General features: G+C 32.2%; 4 protein-coding genes across 5 annotated transcripts in view; 2 read left to right on the top strand and 2 right to left on the bottom strand.

Moving 5' to 3' along the window:
* The window catches only part of LOC132715938 (kielin/chordin-like protein), a 52,362-nt gene that overhangs the window by 23,185 nt on the left and 6,605 nt on the right, over positions 1-22,572 (bottom strand). The window lies entirely within an intron of this gene.
* Positions 8,593-10,541, top strand: LOC132715937 (uncharacterized). The gene is made up of 4 exons (XM_060699048.1): positions 8,593-8,680; positions 9,014-9,224; positions 9,491-9,644; positions 10,347-10,541. The coding sequence occupies exons 2-4, from the start codon at positions 9,030-9,032 to the stop codon at positions 10,475-10,477; spliced, it is 480 nt and encodes a 159-aa protein (XP_060555031.1). The 5' UTR covers positions 8,593-8,680; positions 9,014-9,029; the 3' UTR covers positions 10,478-10,541.
* On the top strand, positions 12,643-16,539 carry LOC132715935 (uncharacterized). Its single transcript, XM_060699047.1, has 2 exons — positions 12,643-12,762; positions 13,279-16,539. The coding sequence occupies exon 2, from the start codon at positions 13,327-13,329 to the stop codon at positions 14,305-14,307; it is 981 nt and encodes a 326-aa protein (XP_060555030.1). The 5' UTR covers positions 12,643-12,762; positions 13,279-13,326; the 3' UTR covers positions 14,308-16,539.
* LOC132715950 (ATP-dependent DNA helicase RecQ-like) lies at positions 15,268-18,509 on the bottom strand. The gene is made up of 4 exons (XM_060699069.1): positions 18,505-18,509; positions 17,172-18,012; positions 16,532-16,679; positions 15,268-15,530 (listed from the first exon to the last, which is right to left on the bottom strand). The coding sequence occupies exons 1-4, from the start codon at positions 18,507-18,509 to the stop codon at positions 15,268-15,270; spliced, it is 1,257 nt and encodes a 418-aa protein (XP_060555052.1).

Genomic DNA, 22,572 nt, shown 5'->3' with positions numbered 1-22,572 from the left:
AGAAATACTCACCACAATAAGAAGCTGGTCTAGCGCTAGGTTCTCTTGATCAAAACTCAAACTCACGCGTAAAGGACATTATCAAACGCTTGTCCGGAGCAAATCTTCTACATGCATAGAGGGGTTTTAATACTGCTTGGCACAAATGTGCATCATTGTGTGACAGAGTGTCGCGTGCAATATTCAGGTCTAAGAGACCATTGTCAAGGTCATTACACAGGGACCAAAGTTCAGATTAAAAATATGAAAATGTGAATTGGACCATTTAGTCATCATTTTAGGGTATTGAAACACAAATGGTCATTATCATGACTACTCTGTCAAAAGCTTTTGTGACGGGCGTATTTTGCAACAATGTTCCCTTGTTTTATTGTTATGTTCAGCTGAATTGACTACATGTATATATATATATTACATAATAGACTATTACAATGGTGTTTTACCAACAGTTGATATTGAAAATTGTTCAGGATATAACATACATCTTAATCATAAGTATAAAAGGACTGTTCCACTCTTTTCATAATTTGAACATAGTTGGCACATTTCCAAGGATATTTATAAATATTATCTAGGTCACAAGAGTAATATATCGTTCATATATTCCCAAAGATCCTGAAAATTGGCCTGAAAATTTGTTTTGATGAAATTCCTAGGCCAAGTTTGAATATGGGTCACCTGGGGTCAGAAACTAGGTCAAACTGCTAAAATATGGAAAATCCTTGTTAACACATAGTGGTCACATTTTTGACTCACCTGTCATGAAACTTGGTCAGAATGCTTGTCTAGGTAATTGCTTGGATGAGTTCGATGGGTCAGTAGAGTGATCTAGTGCTATCTTGGACCTCTTGTTATTCTATACATGATACATAAACGTATTCTTATACCTCTCTTTCTTGCATGTTTGCATATCTATAATGCCCACATCTCTATATATAGATATTACCTTTGGTCACACGAGTTATTTGTCTTTAAAGCGAAATAACGTATAAAATTAAAAGGAATTATTGCAACTGTTCACTTACTGTATATCCTTGGATGGGCATAATGCTATTTTCTTTAAAGATAAATTATGCATAAACGTATGCTTTAACCTCTTTTTCTGGTATATAATTCATCAAGGTATTCTTATACCTTTTTATCTTGCATATAATACATGAACGTACACTTACTCCTCTGTATCTTGCATACAATACATAAACGTATTCTTATCCCTCTATTTCTTGCATATGATACATAAACGTGTTCTTATACCTCCTTATCTTGCATTCACTGTATGTGAAAGAATAATAAATCATCAAAACAACATGATATAGACACATTATATCTTTTTCATTTTTATTCGATCATTAAGCTTTTTATTTACAATTATATTACTTATATACCAATTTTTTTCGCCTATGATGGTGCTGGAATGTACACGACGGGGTATGCTCAAATATTCAAAATATGTACTGTAAATGTAAATAAAACAAACCGTAATTAGGTAAAAGTTTCATTTTAAAGTTTGATTTAACAGATATTAGCAATAGAAGTTCACATATTTTCGTTTGTGGTCAGCATCTTTGGTGAGATTTATTTTCAAGCTTCCACTGTAAATACATAAATAAAGCAAATTGGTTAACATATACAAATCCTGTGCATGCAAGAGATGTTTTAGTTTGGATTTGTGTTGCATGTATTCATTATGTTTGTTGATTGAATATGATCCCATCGACTTGTAAACTTTTTATGGCCAGCTGCACAAATAGATAACAACAGTGTATATTTTAGATTGAAAAAAACTTTCCAGTATATCATTAAAGTTGTAATCTTTGCATTTGGCAGTTTTCTGCCAGCGTTAGACCGTTTTCACATCATAAAGACAATTTCAATTTGTTGGACGTCAACTTAATAAGGTTCTTAAAGTGGCATATTTCTGTCAACGTTAATCACACAATTATCGCGTTAAGTATCTGACTTACTATGTATTTATTTTTCGCGTTGAAAAACAGATATTTATCAGACTTACTAAATATGTTTTTTTTTCTGTTAGATAAAGAATAATTGTCTAACTTTCAAAAACACTCAAAAGTGTGCCCAAAACTACCAACACTTACCAATTACATAACTAATAATTATCTGTTTATCCATAAAACGTTTGTGTTTTTTACTTTTTAAATATCAGTTAATTATCGCTATATCAAGATTAAATTCCAGTTTATAAGTCTAATCGAAAAATCATTTCACTCAATCAAGTTTTAGATTATTTCGAGTAAGTTAATACAATTATAACAAAATCAATTTGACTTGACGTATTATGAGTTGAAGCGTTATTTAGCCTCCCCCCCCCCAATTTACCATTTTTGCATTATAAGGATTTGAAATTTAACGTGCGCTTAATTTTTAAACATAAATTACCTTGTATATATAATGATATCGAAAATGTTATGAAAGATAATGTAAATTTACTACATGTATTTCAATGGTTAAAAGTATAATATTTTAAAAAGAAATTAATTTCATGGACAAATATAAAACAAATTACCACAAGCCAGCTTAGTACACGCAAGCACGCCGTCACTGCACATACACGTATTACAGTCTATCTTTTTTGCTCTCCCCGTCCGGAATGTTCACCACAATACTATCACCAACTTCAAAGTCACAAGATTTACCTGCAGAACCAACAGCTTCTTTGTGGATGTTTGCATCTTATCGATACCTAACGTACATTTTGCAGAGTATTTGCCTCTTTTTCACCCGTTGTGCGCGTGTGTGTGTGCGTATGTGTGTGTGCGCGCGTGAGTGCGTTTGTGTGTTTTGAAGATTAATCGTTTAAGATGCTACATGTTTTAGATATTGTAAACGTTATCATTATGCGTCACAATGTGTTAATTATATGAGTAAAATGATCGTACAACAAATTAATACTATTGACCAACACCAAATTGCAAACAAATTCCGAAAATATAGTTCCAATTCTTTCATGTAAAAAAAAATTCAGTTGAGTTCCTTTAATGACTGTATAATCTTTCTCCTATTGTTTTGAGTATTTCAAAACAACCAGTTTTTAAGCACGAGGCCATGACAAATAGCCTATGAATATGGTCTCATCGACATGTAAACTTTATATGGCCACTTGCACACATAGATACCAACAATGTAAATTTTAGGTTGAAAAACATTTCGCTTCATCATTGAAGTTGTAATCTTTGCATTTGGCAGTTTTCTACCAACGTTAGACAGAATTCACACCATTAAAGACTATTTCAATTTGTTTGACGTCAATTAAATAAGGTTCTTATGGTGGCATATTTCTGTCAACGTTATCACACAATTATTGCGTCAACTATCTGACTTACTATTTAGTTTGTTTTCGTGTTGAATAACAAGATATTTATCATACCAAATAAATATGTTTTTTTTCTGTTAGATTAAGAATAAGTATCTAACTTCCAAAAACACTCAAAAGTGCCAAGAACTGCCAACACTTACCAATTACATAACAAATAATTATCTGTTTATCTATAAAACGTTTGTGTTGTATCAAATAATTATCACTCTATCTAGAAATATTTCCTGTTTATAAGTCTAATCGAAAAATCATTTCACTCAATTAACTTTAAGATTATTTCGAGTAACACAATACAATTATAACAAAATTAATTTGACGAATTATAAGTTGAAACGCTATTCACCCCCCCCCCATTTTTTGCATTTTAAGGATTTGAAATTTAACGTGCGCTTAATCATAAACATAAATTACATTGCATAAATAATGATATTGAAAATGTTATGAAACATAATGTAAATTTACTACATGTATTTGCAATGATAAAAAGAATGATATTTTAAAAATAAATCAATTTCATGGACAAATATAAAACAAATTACCACAAGCACCATCTTGGTACAAGCAAGCACGCCGTCTCTGCATGTACACGTAATACAATCTATCTTTTTTTTGCTCTTCCCGTCTGGAATGTTTACCTTAATTTTATCACCAACTTTATAGTCACAAGATTGCCCAGAAGATTCAACAGCTTCTTTGTTAATGTTTGCAACTCATAGATACTGAACATACATTTTGCCTCTTTTTCATCCGCTTTGACAGTTTGTGCGTGTGTGCGTGTGTGTGCGTGTGTGTGCGTGTGTGTGTGCATGCGTTCGTATGTGTGTGTGCGTGTGCGTGCGTGCATGCGTATGGTGTGTGTGTGTTTTAAAGATGTATCGTTTAAGATGCCACACATTTTAGATATTGTGTAAGTTATCATTACACGTCACAATTTGTTATTATATGAGCAAATTATCGTACACACAAATTAATGCTATTGACCTACATCAAATTGCAAATAGATTTCGAATATTTAGTTCCAATTCTTTCATGTAAAATAAAAAATCTCAGTTGAGTCCCTTTAATGACTGTATAATCTGTCTCCTATTATTTTTAGTGAAATTGATTCAAAACAACCAGATTTTAAGCAAGAGGCCATGAAAAATAGCTGATGAATTTGTTTTGACAAATAAAACAAGATGTAAGGCGGACGTTATCACTTAAATTTAATAAAGCACTTAATAACTGACTTTTCAAAGATGAATATTTTCATTTTGACGAATGTATTTGTAGTTTATACAAAAGTCCGTGACAGTTATCACAAGAACTCGATCCCTCTCGTGTAACATGATTTAATGTGGAAAACATTTAATGGCAAAAGACATGACGCATTTCTATCAAGTCGTGATTCATAATTGTGAAGTGACTCGGGTAAAATATTTTTATTTACAAATGAATTCTCTCGAATAGATTGTATTTCCACCTGATATGAAACGTTATGGTTGTTAAATTTGGGTGTATCCTGTTACGAAAATAACTTTAAGTTAACATATTTATTTATTTGTAAAATATGAAACCAAAGATCAGCGAGATAGGGCGGCTTTCAATGAACGCATCTGTAAACTAAACTTTTGGCAAAAAATAACTAATGGTATCTAACCAGTTAACAATATCTTGTACTATAGACTACAATTTGTCTTGTAGGTATGAATGGGGGAGTTCGGAATAATAACGAGTAAACTCGTTGATATCCCTCGCCATATAATACAAATGGTAGTCATGTTTTTATTACCTTTATATCTCGTAGGCAATTCAAAAGGCATTCATGGAAAGCAATTTCTTAATACTACGTCTATGTTGAACTTTTCATTTCTTGAAAACCAAAGTACGATTATATGGGAAATAATTCTGGCTTATTAATGCAATAATATTGTACTTTTATAGGCCAGACTTGGAATTCTTTATACAAAACAATCATGTTTATTGCTCTTTACAGAAATATAATTTTTAAAAGAACTTTCATTTAGAATAAAAGGGTGCTTACATTATAATCCCGATAACACATTCTCTCTAGCCTCACATTTGTCGGACAGTTTAAACCTACATTTTTTCTGTCTTTCTATGTACGAACTTCTGCATCTTACATATTTTATAACATTTTATTTCGTTTTCTTGGAGAATTTTCATATGTTTTTATTTTGCATACAAAAAGTAAAGTTTGATTATAGCTAATATGGTTAAACTTCAATTTATCGTCCATTCACAAGATAAAACTTAATTTGGTATACTGAAAACATAACTTTGTATACATTTATAACGTCTTTTTTAAATATTTATCAAAACATATTGCGGAATGATATAACAACTTCTCATTCTTCATACCTTTGCCTTCTTTGCATTTTGGACAGCAATGTCCGTTAGCTGGTGTGGCGATTTGTCACAATCTATAGGTAAATAGCATAAACTCAATTGCACACTTACCCACAGGGCCCCATTGACAATCATTGAATAAGAAAGCAGAAACAAATGCGAGCATAATTTTGACTGAATCCATTTCCATTCCACCTTTGTCTGAAAACAAATTTCTATAATATAAACTTATACATATTACACTATATATATTAATTACATTTTTTGTGAAGAAATTTTGAGCAAATTAAAGAATTATTATTTCATACCATCTATTCGTTATTTTACAATATTATCTATCAATGAGGTATTTCAAATTATAAAATAAGTTGACTAGTATTGTCCGACTGTTGACAAAACAATTCATTCCCTTTTTATTGTCTTCAAATGATTCAAATACAATTTTTAAGAAAACTTCAAAACACTTGAAATTCTTGTATAATTTTCTCAATAAGATCAGTTTTTGATTTTTCGAATATTGGGATCTTGAGAGTCATGGTTTTACTTTGAATTTGATCCTTTTTAACATAAATAATGATAAATACCTTTAATATCTCATGTAGGGTCTTTAATCCGACTTATTTTACTCCTAACTTTTCTTACAGTTTTATTATTACTCACCTCTATATTTTCCGAATACGATGAAACACTCAACCAACCGGTAAAATTTGACTTTTCAGTTTTAAGAATAAGTCAGTCTCACAATGTAGCAACACCACGTTTAATGACAAAGTATATATATTGATGGTTGACGAAGCTTTTTACGATGCACATAATCTCACAACGTTTGTTTATCTATTGAATATGAAATTTGTCAAGCATCACGTATACCGTTTAACTTCTTTAAAATTTCTTTAAAACGTAAACATCATTTCATGCAATTTCTTAAACATAAACAATGACTTGAAAATAAAGCTTGTCTGCAACGCGTGAATTTTGGCCAGAAGCGAGGATCTTCTAGTTTATAGCCTTCGTAGAAAGTATTTTCAATAAATATTCGACCATAAATAACATAGTTTCGTTAGTAATTTCAAAATCATCAAAGATTTTTTAAATAACGGTTCCATGGGAAATAAGGTTATATAACTTTTGTAAACACTATTTCCAGAAGTCAGTGCAGTTATTCTTTTAATACTGCACAGTAAAATTGTAAAAAGATGAAAACATGTAGAGCAAATAAACTTCCATATGTGAATAAGAGTCCCTAATGATGTATCAGCGTGTGCTTGCATGCCTATAGATGTTATACTGACATTATGCTCATTTTTATACGTTCGTTTGAACTAATGGTCGTAATACAGGAACGACCATGAAAAATGGACGGACAGACCAAAGACCAATTGTTTCCGGAGCATATCTCCTACACACATGTAGGAATTAAAATGAAATTTCATAGAACTGGAGCAAATCTTTTACAATCTTGCAACTGGTTCTTGTTGCTTGGCCGTGTGGGGTTGCGTTCATTGACTGCCACCTTTCCTTGTTGATTTTGTTTATCTTATTCTTACAAAATAACAACAAATTACCATTGTATGCTACGTAGATATTAGAAAAGAGCAGGCAGTATATTATAAAACTAAAGAGTAACATCCGCAATTGCCAAAATGTTTAATAATTTTGTTTGTAAGAAGGGAAAAATTGTGCCAGTCTACCGACTTGATTGTAAATGAAAATGGAAATAGAGAAAAACGGAAACAATAAAGAATCCCAAGCCAATGCCGTCTCTTTTTGATTGAGCTTTTCATGGAAAAGAGAAATAAGACAAATAAAATAAAGAGAAATAATCCCTTATGAACGTCAAAAATGGAAACATTGAAAATGTTACAGGCTCAGTTTTATTTGAGCCTGTTGATGAACGGAACTAAATTTACTGTCCATGCCCAAGTCATCCAATCCAAATGTATGACAAGTTTGTAGATCTGTAGCATCCAAGGAAATATAGTGAGTGAATAGGTGAAGGTCAAAATAACTTAACAATTTTCCATAAATCCTTTAAACTACATTATTATATACATTGCAAAAACGATGGATAACAATAGTGGTTCGACGAATTTCTAAAAATATCCATACGATAAATAAAATAAAAATAAAAAAGTAAATAAAATGGGGCAGCCTTTTCATATTTTTAGGAAGATTTATATTTGTCCTTTACAATAAAACATGGAGCATAATCACACTTGAATATTTGTAGTTGTTGATTCCACTTCATTTCAAGTACTTATTTTTACGATATCACACCTGAACATGTACCTATACCCATTACTATTTCATTTGGATGTTTCAAAGGCGTAAAATATAAACAATATGATATATATTTTCAAGATAATATTGTAAGTAATTCATTATAACCTTGTCGAAATTTATTTAATCATCTTTATAGCATTGGTATCAATGATTTGAAATTTCTGGAAAGTACGCAGTGGTGTCACTATCAATTACTGTACATAAGAATGCAATTTAATATTATAATATAATAAAATATTGGTTGAATATGTTGCCATTTGTGTGCAAAAGGTCCAAGTTCAAAAACATTTTTGTTTCAATTTAAAAATCCGATTTAGTAGGAATTAGCTGTGGTAAGTAAAACTCGTTCGTCTGTGGTCAAAATCTATGGTAAATTGTATGCTCCAGCTGGTACTGAAATGCATACATATAATTAATTAATCCTATATGTAACGCATAATCAATTTATTCCTCTTTATAAACCTTACAAACTTCTATGATCACATGTTTTTGTTTAAATGACTTCATCGGCATATGAACTGTATCCATCGGCATATGAACTGTATCCATCGGCATATGAACTTTATCCATCGGCATATGAACTGTATCCATCGGCATATGAACTGTATCAAGTAAATTACACATAGCCTGGGTTACCTGCCCTTACCATTTCATTATCGGGCCTGGCACACGCTGGAAATGGCTGCCTCCTGTGCATTCCTTATCTTAAAGGTAAAAACATATTTTGTGGACCGTCTATTTATAACTCTGTAGGTATTTCACTTTTATATATTTGTATTGATTCCTATCGTTAGGTAGTGTTGGTTAGCTTTGGTTTGTTTGGAAATCGGATGTTTACGTAGTTGTATAGGTTTCGGACAATGAACGGAATATAGGTATTTCGGATAGTAAAATCTGGTAATAAAAATTCACCTTTTTTGTGTGTTCACCTTTTTTTCAGAACATAGTTTGTGTTTACTTATGATTTGAATACACATACATGTAACTAGTCAGATTTAAGTGTTCTGAGTATGGCATTAATATATACAAATATTCATTAAACAGGGAAACAATATTTACAATGGACCACACATATCCGAGGTTTGATCCAGAAGAACGTCTGCCAAAAATTGTGAGAGACAGTATTGAGCACTCATATGTGAAGTCACCATCAAAGCTCAAACAAACGCCAACAAAATCCAAACGGAAACGAGAGAGCAGCACACCAACAGGCAAAACTCCAGTTCAGGTGTCTAAACGCACATCATTGTGTGAGGTAAACTTCTGATTTTGTATATTCTGAAATACCCCGGTATAACTGTATGCTTTTTAATACAAACCATTGATCTACCTCTTTGTTTGAAAAATCCTATTAGCATTTTGGACTTATTTTCTAAAGAACATAAAAAATAATATATATATTAAAGGTAGAAAAAAAATGGGAGAGATGGTATGTATTTGATGTTTCGAAATAGTTTTCCTAACATAAATGCTAAATTTAAAAATGAAAAACACAAAAAAACTAACTAATTTTTATTACAGGACCGTGTGGCCAGACATTGCCCTTGGTCGATCCAAGAAAAGCAGTTCCTTCACCAGTATGTAAGATGTAATGAGCAACATGGTACAGATACTATGTACTGGACAAAATGTGCCGAGGCAATGAATGTCAAATTTCCTGTGAATCTAAGGACAGGTAAGATAAACATATTACGAGTTTTAAGAGAAATTATTTCAGGTTTAGTTTAACCACAGGCGCTCGTCATATTGCCTGAATATATTTTTTTTATTTTTTATATTTTTTTATATTTTTTATATTTTTATTATTTATATTTTTGGTCAAGATAGTGATTCAATGTCATATTTATAAAAAATATTCCACAATTTTTCATGAAAAAAAATTAGTATAATTATTGTATAAAATAAAGATAGTAATTTTCTTTCATGAAAAATTGTGGAATAATTTTTCATAAGACATAATTATATTCATCATATTGACCAAAATAAATAAATTATAAAAAATAAAAAAAAAATGTTAAAAATAAAAATATGTACATTACTGTATTCAATGGCAATGTGACACACACTTGTGATAGGAACAAATGAAGGTGGTTGAATACATTTTGAACATACTGTTATCCATGTTGCTTCCATGGTGACAGATAGTTATTGGAAATTCGGCTTTTATGAACAATTTTGTACTTTAATATAGACAATTCACCATTTCTGCAGCATTGTTAAGCCTTTGAACATGTTATAAAAACATTTAGTAATACAACTGTAATGGATGTGGATTTCTGGTATTAAATTGATAGATAGCACAATAGTTTCTTAATACTCTGAACATGGTAACTCATTTTTAAAAAACATATTTGTAAATGAGTTTATTGTTTAACAGGCCGTTCCTGCAAAAATGCATTTAAGAGACTGGACATCACTGAACAGATCCCTTCCTCTTCAGGAGAAATAGTGAAATCAGTGGATCAAGGAACTCAGACTGACATAGTGCTCCCTATATCTACCAGGTAAATTGTTGAGAATGTTAACAGTTGGTAATGAAATATTGAAACATTGTCCAAACCATATACAGGTATGTAATGGCCACCAGTGAATGGGTAATGCAATAAGTGAACTGATGTATCAAGCAAATCTGTGAGGGATGTTAAATTGGGGCCCCCGTGTGACATTGCTGGTCCAAAATGATAACACTTAGATAATGTATATGAAAAATGTTAATGTTGACTCTACAATTTGTAGAGTGTCAGGTATCGGGTTATTTGATATACCAACACTCATTCTCTGTGGTTTTTCAGTTTCAGGTCAAGTGTTTCATGAGGAAGGTGAATGGATATTTTTGGAGCCAAAAAAAGAACTTAAGGTAAATAATATTGTAAGGTGTTTAAATATTTTGTTTTTTAAATAGAAAATACTTTGTAAATTCTTATTGTAATATTAAAACTTTCTGATATATCTGAAGATATACATAGTAATTCATGCTAAGCAGCAAAAATTAGAAACATTTTAGATGTTATACATGTACACATGATGTTATGATGTGGGCTTTAAATTGAATGTTTGTGTGTATATCTTAATTCAAATGGCCGAATAAGAGCCCTTGATCAAAGCAAGATAATATTGCAAATGCAATTAATATTCTTCGGTTGTCACTATTAAATGTATGTGCCATTAGTAAAACAATTGTTTAGATAAATGCAAAATTATTTTTTTTATTTTGATTCAATCCACTTTTCTTTCAAGTTTTTTGCACAAGGTTTTCCAATGACTGATGTTGTCAAGTATTCTGCTTGTTACAAGAAATCAAGTTTTTTCCAAGACAATCCAACTTGATTTTTGTCTTACTCCAGAAAAAAGCTGGCAAGGGTGCAGAGTCTATTCACAAGGCTGCTTTAAGACGTTTTCGTCATTATGCTGAGCTCAAGGACGGTGAAAAGGCTCATTTGGTGGAGTTGCTTTGTAAGTTAAAAAAAGAAAAACCAATAATTATTCTTTATACACTTATTATATGGAGTTAGGCAGAGCTTCAGCTTTAATTCATTCCAGATCAGATTTCCCTTTTAAAACTGTTGAAAGATTGGGGCTAATAAAACAAGTTTTTAGGTATTAAAAATTGTTATTACGAATGAAATCTTGCATGACTACAGGCATTGATGGAAATCAGCTGTTCAAGTTGTCTTACTGTGGAAAGAACTGTAATGGTGGTTACTTATTTTGCAACAGGTAGAGGCAGTCCTCAACAAATTGCCAGAGGATTTAATGAGCTCGTCTCTAGCAGAGGAATTGAAAGTGCCTTGGTGCTATATGACGTAGAAATGGAAGGCCAGAGAATGTGCAACCAGAAGGAGTGTTTTAAATCAAAAAAAAACAATATGAAAAGCTAGCAACTTTCAGTTGGGACAATATTGTAGCTGAAAAGTGACAGACAAGCAAAATTTTCTGGCTGAAATTTTAAAATTGGGTTGCCCCTTCCAAAATGGAAAAATTTTGGAAAAATTTTGCTGAAACAGAGTTTTGTTGGGCCAGTGGGGTGGGTACAGTAAAATTTTGGGGATGGGGTTGAAATGAAGGGTTTCCATGAATTGGTTTCCAGTGTCCAAAAAAAGGGTTGTTTGCAGTTTTAAAAGGGGGGAAAATGAACGCCCCACCAAAAGGTATATGGTTTTGGTTTCATTGGCCCAAAACTGTTTCAGAATTTTTTGCAAAGGCCCGGTAGTTAAAAAGTTTGGCCTAAAAAGGGTTTTTTTTTCTTTTAATAATGAATTTGTCTTTTAAAAAAGGCCAATCAACAAAAATTTAAAATTCCTTTAAATGCCGTAATAGTGAATTAAGAATACAAACCATGCACTTATATTATACAAACATGCATAAATGTATGAACCTTACTATTTCATTACTATGAGGTATATATTCTCCAGGTGTAACCATTGATAAAGGAAACAATATATGACAATAAATGAGAACTTGACAAATAACATACAAATTAAAATAGATACAGTAATATGCACACCACACATAAATGTATATAATATCATAAGACATTTATGAAGTTTTTCGAAGCATGTTACTTTAAATATAGTTCAGCATCCAATTGCTTGTGTTATAGTTGAAACCCTTGTTTTTCATGTTATACAGTTAAGTTCCAAGTTATAGCTGACGTTTTCTCAATGTTCTAAAGCAGTTACGTTCCAAGTTCTAGCTGATGTTTTCCTGTTCACCTGCTGGTTCTTCTCTTCACTTTGAACAGTTAATGAAGTTCGACCACAGGATATCACCGTCAAAGAAACAACCTATTTTGGGTAAATGTGACAGACCAGGGCTTTTTTCTATTCAAAGTCTTCAATAGGTCTCTTTATGTCATGTTTATGTTTATAATTGAATATGATTTTGATATTAAAGCAGCCAGGAGTCATTAATTATTTAATTTAATTTACAAAAAGTTTCACTATAAATCACTGTTATGTTATATTTCATAACCAATTTTTAAGCATCAGTCCTTCAAGAGAAAGGACCATTGAAACTGTCTTTGCAGTGTCCATTGTAGCATTTAACATACAACCACCTATCACCAAACTTGTTGTCGTACATTTAGGTGGGGCATATTTTCTGATGACAGTTGGTGCTCCTTAGAAATGTAAAAAATAAGTATTACCTGTACAAATAAATACTAAATATAGGCTTGTACGTTTTTGCAGTGAACTTAAATTAGTACTTGTTCTGAACCAAAAAGACTGACCTTCAATGTAAGGAGATGTAATATGGTGTAATCCTCAACACACACACTATCTATTTTATATGTTTTCTCTATCCAACAGGTGTATGACCGGCTACAGCCTCTGGGTATATCACTTAGCCATTCTGGCATGTTGGAGACTATGTCAGCCATATCAGGCAGCTTTAACACTGAGCTGATCAATTCCATACAAGAGGGCAAGAAATTTCGAATAGTTGGAGACAATATTAACTTCAATATTGGAGTCACGAACGAGAGAAAAAGTACAGGTAAAGCTGGCCATATGGAACATTGGTTTGGATCTGCTGCCATTGTTCAAAATGTTTCATTCAATGACTGTTCAGACACAATACCCCAGTGCAACCTTGAGCAGCTTCCAGCCGAGCAATTCATTATGCATGATAATGACTGGAAAGTGATAACAAGTGATATGTGCATTCTTGTTTCAAGGGTATTAACAGACTTTTTTCCATGGCTAAATTTTGCCAAATCAGCTGTAAGTAATGAAATTCAAGGGGGAACACCTTTGAAAATGAAACTGAAAAACACAGTCATACCCCTTCAAATACAGCATAAAAATGAACAGAAATATGCTGATGTTGTAGATATTTTGGACACATACCAAGATTTAGGTGAGACCTTATATCAAGGTTCTGGACTCCAAGTTCCTCAAATTCACATAGGGGGTGACCAGCTCACTAGAGAAAGGTTTTCTGGTGCAAAAAGACTAAGAGCAGCAGCCCTGACTGCATCCGAGAGGTTTGAAAATCTATCTCCAATAACATTTGAGCTGTTCCATGTTCAAATGACTGTTTTAGCAACATTCTTTGACATACTTTACAAAGCGGACTGTACAGAGCCATTCACACTTTACTCACAGAAAGTAAGACTTTTGCGAAAACATGCTGAAGGTAAAGACGTCAAAAATCATTATGATAGCTGTCGAGACCTAGCAGTTTCATTCATAAGGGCGTACATTGTCGAAGCAACATGTCAGTATTTTGATTTGAAGAACACTGACACAGCCCCAGAAAACCTCCCAGACCACAAAAATATGACAAACAATGAAATAAAGCATTGGATGACGACTTTTGTACAACCACTTGTTTAAAACATAATATCTGAAAGCAGGCGGCACATATCAAGTGAAGATGTGGATGTTAATGGAACTGACGCTGTATTGTCATATAGTAAAGTTGTATTGGAACTTGGACTCATTTTTCTCGAACTATGTGACATTGTGAAATCACCAAGTCGGATTCGTTTGCTCTGTCACATGAAGTATATCATGCTGGTGTTGAAAGGCCATAAGAATAAGTCAAAATATGCTCTTGAGATTTTAAGACTGTTATGTCAGCAATTTGCCCTCTTGAGTGAAAAAACAGCAAATGAAAGCATTTATGGACTGTTTGTTAACACTGGTAGAACTATCATTCTTGCAGATCTTCAAATGGAACATATTGTAAGATTGACCAAAGGACATTTACGGTCAATGGGATCAAATGTGACTGATAAATCATTGGTAAAAAGAAGTAGTGCTTTCTTTGGGATGGAGGAAATATCAAACAACTTTGACAAAAAAACTGGGGTTGTACAGCGTGCTCACAAAACACAAAAAACTATCTTCATTCGAGGATGAAAAACAAATTATCAGAGACCTGAGACAAATAAAACCATTCATGGAAGTGTGTGGTCGTCAGTCTGAATCTCTGAAAAAAGTACCAAAAAATCCTATTAAGAAATTGTATATGGCTGATATATTGAAATGGATTCTGCATCACAAAATGCTGCTACATTATGAACTTTGAACAATAATTGATACAGTAACTAACTGTAATTGAGCAACACATCATAATTTTAGTACAGTTAAACATAATATGTAATTAAAATATGATGATGTATTGTGTACTGTACATGAGCATTTACATTTTATTATGCATGACACAATGAACACTTGGTTAGAAAGTAATGTTTCAGTAATTTAAAAAAAATCTTTTACAAGAACACTTTGTTAAACTTTTATTTGTGCATCAAAATCTGTTCCTGTGCTGAAGAACCTAATTGAGATTTTTCACTTATTTATTGCTAAATTAGAAAAATCCCATTCAATACACAGTTGAGAGTCACAAAAATTGCAGCAGATTGTTGGTTTTTCCTTGGTTTGGAAGCCAAAATGATCATTGATGATATCCCTGCGACACTTTTCATTGTTTCTACAGTAATCTTGCATATCCTTTCTCATACATTGACCTGATATGTCAGAATTATTGAAGTAGAGAACTGCTTCTGCCACAGACCCTGTTCGTCCAGCACGACCAATCTCTTGAATATATGCTGAAAACAAAAGAACAGTTAAGATGCACATATTAAAAGCACTATATTAAAGTATTATGTATTCAATGAACTCTGATTATGTTGTTCCATGTGGTGTTCAGAGTGGTTATAGAATCACAAGTGCCACATGTTTTATAATCAAAACAAACACATTATCTGATTTTTTATAAAAGGCAACAAATGAAGATGTTTGTTACAGAGTTGTTGTAATGTTGCTTTTCTGTTTGGGACATAGAAAATAACTAACTATGCAAGGACTCCATTATATTTTGATTGTAGTTTTTAACGAAAATTAAAATGGCATAATTAGTAAGAAAGATTACAACTTGGCTGTGAGTGTACCAGAAGTATAAAGAATATTTTGTAAATTTACTTAAAGGGGCACTCGCAGATATTTACCTGATAATACCGTTTTTAAATCTTTTTTTGGTCTTAGAATCAGCCAGTTTTTGCATTAATGTCTAGAAACCATTGTTATAACACTGCTGACAAAAGATCCGATTACAGGTTTTCATATGTACTGTTGTTTTTTATGCCCAAAACTCATTTTTTAAAGCTGCACACTAAAAGATATACCGTTTTTACATTTATTTATTTTTTTGTCTTAGATATCTGCAAAACAATGATTAAAGATTGCTTACAAAATATCAGATTGCAGATTTTTATATTTCCGTTCGAAAATTAATGTTTTATGTCCTAAACCGTTCAATATGTGAGAGTGCAGCATTAAAGCGTTAAATATATTTTGAAAGTAAAATGTGGAAACTGTGATCTGATCTTTTGTTAGCTATCACATTTCACTTGTTTACAGATATTTATGCAAACATTGGCTAATTCAAAGACAAAAAATTAAAAAGTTGTCGAAACAATATATCTGTGAGAGTGCAGCTTTAACACGAAAAATAAAGTTAACTAGCTTAAACGTATTTCTACATCTACAATTCATGGTGAAAACATGTGGGAAGGTATATGTTTTTTATTTAAATGTACATTAAACTTACTTTCTAAACTAGTTGGTGGTCCTGCATGTATTATCCTTTTAACGTTTTTCAAGTCTGCCCCCATTCCTAATGCAACAGATGAAATAATGAGCCTTATCCGACATTCTGCATCTGGTTTTTGAAGTGATGTCAGTATCATGTTCTTCAGCTGTAACAAGGTACATGATTTTGTTTATACAGGATCATCAGTGGATACTTTATGTGGTCAAAAAGCTTGATAAAAATTTGAAGATATTTATTGAAATAGAATTGTACAAACTTTGTGTTTGATGAAAAGATTAATTGTTTAGATTGTAGATCGGATCAGTTTGAAAAACGTGTACCTAATCCATACTGCATACCAATCCAAAAATCTGTATTGTATATTATAAGAATGGCAAGGATGTTATTTACTGGTATTACACATTTATATTAATAGAAGTTATAATTGTAAGCTTAAAACAACATCAATGTAGTTGCTGTTAAAAAAAATTATTTTGTTTTAATAAACATTGATAATCTGAAATGATCATTACTTTATTTTTATGTATTGTACAAGCCGTTTTAGTGAAATAAGACATAAAACCACAATGGTATTCAAGTCTGTCCTAAACAAGTATATATTTTGAAATGAATAAACTGTTAAAACCCAAATACAAACCTGGCCAGATTCTTTTTCCATAGAAGAGTGAAACATCACCACTCGAGCATGCTCAAGTTTGCTATCACCTGCGTAGAAGTCCGTGCCAAGGATTCTTCTGGCTGTCTCGTAGCCATAACCTATCCACTGCATGGATTTACAATAAATGATGGTGATCTCAAAATCTTGTAATTCATGCTTCAACTTTGTTATAACAGGATGAAAAATATAATCGTAGGGTGTTGTAGAACTGTTTCCACTTGCAGTAGGACTTGGTCGTCTTTTCACTGTAAGACTGATATTGTCTTTGGCCGGACTTTCACTTATTATCTCAACATTTTTCATAAGAAGACTTGAACAAATACATTTTTTACCAGCATCTGTAACTGTTGCAGACAAAGCCAGTACTTGGCATTTACATAGTGATCTTAATTGAAACAATCGTTTGAAGTCCGGACGAAACTCCTCTCCCCACTCCAGTATGCAATGGGCCTCATCTACCACAAGATAAATTTTCCTTCCACTGAGTCCCTCTGTGCGAAAAACCTCATTAAGAGCTTTATTGTCTAGAATTTGTTCAGGGTGGCAAAAAAGGTAACTATATTTGCCAGTCTTAAGTTTATTGAAGTCAACTTTCCCAGGGCAAAGGGACATAGCTAAATCACCTAACTTTTCCATCTGCTGGTTTAGAATTGCATTTAGAGGAACTACTACAACAACTAGACACCCAGTGTCAAGGAAAGGCAGTAATTCATATATCAGTGATTTGCCATAACCAGTGGGAAGGGAGCAGATGCAGTCCTTGCCCTCACTAAATATTTTACAGCACTTCTCTGATTTTCTTTCAGAGTTGAGATCTTGGCTCCCACATGTATATTATAATTTGTTATTGCATCTGCAATTCTTCTTTCCTGAAATAATTGAAGGTCAAATGATGTTAATGCTACACGCCTACAGACATATGAAAGAATGAATTTAAATTTAAAAGCAAGAAGCTCAAAAAATAAAAAATACTAAATTTACACATTTACATTAAAAGTTGTGTTTGACTAATGCACCAGTCAATTGTAACCACGCCCCTCCCCCCCCCCAGGTCCGGGGTATATCGGGGGGAAAGGGCCGTGTATTTTACCTTTCAGGTGGCCCTGCAGTGCCGAGTGAATGCGGTGTTTTTTCTTCGTGTAAAATATAGCAGGGAAAAGGCCTTATCTAGGTTCCCTTGGTTACAATTGACTGGTGCATAATGGTTTTATGGACAGAAACTCTTTAAAAGGGACTCCCTCATGTTTTGGAACCAAAAATGAGTTTTCACAGTAATGCATCTGAAAACACTGAATTTTATTCATTATCTTACTCCATGATATCGAAATAGCAGAAAAAACACAATTATTGTACAAAATGTATTTTGTATGCAAACAAAAGGTGGCAAATAATTTAAAACATGGGTTTAACAATCCCAATGATTCGCCACACTTCATTTCATTTAAAGTTACAAAAACATAAGCGAGTCCCTTTAAAGTTAATTGTATACAATATGTAAACGAAACAATTTTCACCTGACCTGTCAACATTTTAGAAGTTGAGTTTGTTGTGCTGGTTTTAAAGTTAGGATAGGAGCTCTATCCAACGTTCAATGAAAAATACGGTATCTATGTTGTTATACATGTACTTGGATCTTATACTACCAGCAGATGTCAAAACATAACTTTCATAAATATTAGTATAAATGAACAAAACTGCCCAAGCTTCTTGGTCCCCCTTCATACTGGTTAACATTACTGATAAGATGCACTTGCAGACAGTGTTGGCTAAATCAGACTGTATTATAATGCACTTGTCATGTCTCCAGTATGAAGTATTATCTGTATAAAACAGGGGTATCACTGGATACCATCCAGTTCATTGTTGCCAAGTTTAGGACACAATGTATCTATAAGTTTTAAATACCGTAGAAAGTTGTTCTCACTATATTTTTATGATAGATCTACAAGCGTATATAGTTTGGTTTAGTATCCGAAATTGGCATTACATTCGCATCATCCGAACACTATAACAGTGAATCAAAATGCAATTGCTCAAAAAATTAATAAATCTATGACAAAATCACTGCTGAGCTACAGTTTCAGGCTTATAAGACAACTTTTATTTTGTAATTTCAGCCAATGGTCCAAACATTTATACTTTTTCCTATCCGTTGTACTTACACTGGAGGTCGCCATTTTTGGGCCACGCCAGACGTACTCTTGCAGAAGTACGCTGGGAACCAGATTAAATTACACAATGCATAAACAATGTAAGTAAAACATAATTTGAGTAAAAATTCCGTTAAATGGTTTTCCTTTTACTTCAGTTTACCAAACTTAACATTTTATACAATGTTACGATAGTTCATATTCAGATACATGTTAACAGGCGTAGTTGTTGCGGCGTTACAACCAACAGCACCTGCACACCCTTTCCTTAAGTTGCATTATGTCGAATTTATTATAAATTCTCCTGATTTATTTCTTTAAGCCAATATTTATTTTAATCTTTGCTTCCTTCAAAAATATATTGGGAACGTTTTAACATCATTAATTTTGAGCTATTGACAGGTAATGTCTTACTTCCCATTTCACACCCGGGTCTTTTAACCTTACAGTTTCCCTTACTATACAAATTACCAAGCAATGCACTTTATCGAAACATTCTTGAAATAGACAAGACTTTTTATAGAGACAGAAAACACAGTTTATCTATAATTTAGATTCGACAAGTTTATTAATGATAATTCATTATGTTAATACTGATGAATTTCAATATTTTGGAAAGAAGTGTTTATCTAAGTAAAGAGGTCTATTCAATATGCAACACTACAGTACCATATGGTGAAAAGAAAAAGTTCAAGTGAAGAAGATAATAAGGGACCATGTTTCGTTCCAGGGTAGAAAAATCATGCAAGTTATTGTCTATACATGGTATAAATTATACTGTAAATAAACAAGGATTTAATATATTATTGTAAAATGTACTACATGGTATTAAATTACTGCCTGAATCAAATGAATAAAAACAAATGTAAAATAAATCATACAACAAGCTTTATATAAGTATACCGTCATTGCAGATATAGAGGATATTGAATGAGTGTAGTTTAATACTAAATTTATTAAACGAGTTGAATAAAATCATATTATGCTAGCCTCTGGCGAGCATAATATTGTTTTATTCAACGAGTTTAATAAATTTAGTATTGAATCTACACGAATTTAATATTCTATTTATCACATATATAAAATAAGAACAAAAAACTGTAAAAATGAGTAATTTTTCAATGATGCGCCTATAGTGTAATGCTAACATTAGCGCGCTTTAACGCTATGTTTCTATATAGCGCAAATGACGTCACGTCAAGGTGTTATTACACTAGTGTAATATCGTTTTTAGTTGGGACGTAGTCCCAACTAGTGCACTTACAAACCCGAAATTTCCAACCATACAGGGTAACGCCCACTGCTGTGACGTTTCATCGCCACTCTATATGCTATATTGTATTCTAACATATCAAGGTAAGCTGAATTCATAGTGATCACCCGACCATGACCGACGCATAACCGCCGCGAGTGAAAAATAGTGCTCTGAATTTCTGAAAACTTCGATTTATTGCGAACAGAAGAGGAGACAAGAAATTTATTTTTTGAAAATAATGTGCAATTGAGCTTGAATTACGGTATTAGAAACGTAGCGGATATAATTTGAAAGGTCACATAATTCTATGAATGGGATAGTAAATTAATTGGGTCATAGTGCTTGACGGCTTGCAATATTTAACTTAATCATCCGCCTTATCATCACATTTTTTTTTGTATTATATTCCAGAAATTTTTGAAAAAGACATTAATTATCGGATAAATTTTGTAGTTTATAATTGCAAAGTGGATTATTGAAATAGAATTAGCCAGAGATGTAGATAATCTATTCGTCTCTGAATTAGCCGATAATTGGGTTTAATGAATCCGACAACTTCCGGTATATTTTTTGACCTACTTCACGAGCATAATTATCAGCCTGTTAAGCTCATAAAGGAAGTTATAAAGCAAAATATGTTATGAATTTGATGAATAATAATTTTAAGTTTATTTATTGATGCCAATTTGTTTCCGAGGACTAAAACTTTCGTAAATAATTTCGAAGTAATTTGGAGATCTCGAGTCTTTCGTACCCAAGACATTTCGATCATACTTAGACTGCAAATCGACAGATTTTACAAATTGATATTACACAGATGTCTGCCTTTACAGGAAAACCGGCATATACGCCTACATTTTTTTGTCTGTCACGGCCGTTACGTCTCTACCAAATGGGGCACATTCTTGAATATTTCAGAATAATTTTATTTTGACCTTTATAAATTATTATTATTTATCTGGAAAAAATATTTCAGTCCCATCATGACAAAATACCTCAATGGAACCCCTTTAAATTGAATTACACTTTTTTTAAATGTATGGGTAAATTCCATTTTCAGTGGTTGAAATTTTTCCTCTTTTCTGATTAATCAAGCTATAGTTTCCCATTTATAAAGCCACAGGTTGTTTTGAAAGTTGAAAAAAAAATCACTGCCACCTTGATAATTGTTAACCTGAAAAATCTTCAGGCACTTAAAGGGATTTGAACCCAAGACCTCTTGATTACAAGGCAGGCACACAACCATGTCGCGAAAATGTCAACACAACAGCAAGACTGTTGAAAATGATCTATACCTGTTCTCAATACATGGTTGAAGTAATTTATCAGTGTTAATTAGACATTTTATATGATTTAACAATTTTTGACACTACTGATATTCACATTTTTTTCACAAATCTACATGTAAAAAAATAAATATCATAATAAAATGATAGAACATTTTCTATTTTAGTGGTACCGTAATACTGTGGAGTAATATGAAGAAATACTATTAATATTTTATTATCATAAATTTTTCAAATTTTAATTATGTCATTACATGCTGTACACAATCATATTATTGTGTAAACATATATATACATTGTATAGACACATATATACATTGTATATACACACACTAAGAAAGTAGTATTAGATGAATTTGAAAATGAAATCTCTAAATTGATATTTTCAGGGAAATAAAAGATCATTTACTTTAATATTCACTTGGAAAGGCTGGTACATGTAGCTAGAAAAAAGTACAGTATAAGATTAAACAAAGACTAGAAGATTATTACAAACAACAGGTACTTACATACTATTTAATGTATATTTCACAAACCAAACTGTTTTCCAAAAAAATTAATGAAAACAATATTTGACCTAGAGTCATAAGATTGACAGAACATTGGCGTGTGGGGGCATCCGTGTCCTATGGACACATTTCTAGTTTTACTTATATACTATGTAGAAATTTTGTGAAGGCAACTCCTCT

Source organism: Ruditapes philippinarum, unplaced genomic scaffold (genome assembly GCF_026571515.1).
Source record: "Ruditapes philippinarum isolate M1 unplaced genomic scaffold, ASM2657151v2 ctg3137_1_1_1_1, whole genome shotgun sequence".
Classification (NCBI taxonomy): domain Eukaryota; kingdom Metazoa; phylum Mollusca; class Bivalvia; order Venerida; family Veneridae; genus Ruditapes; species Ruditapes philippinarum.
The sequence above is the reverse complement of the archived record's forward strand: the minus strand, read 5'-3'. Positions and strand labels throughout refer to the sequence as shown.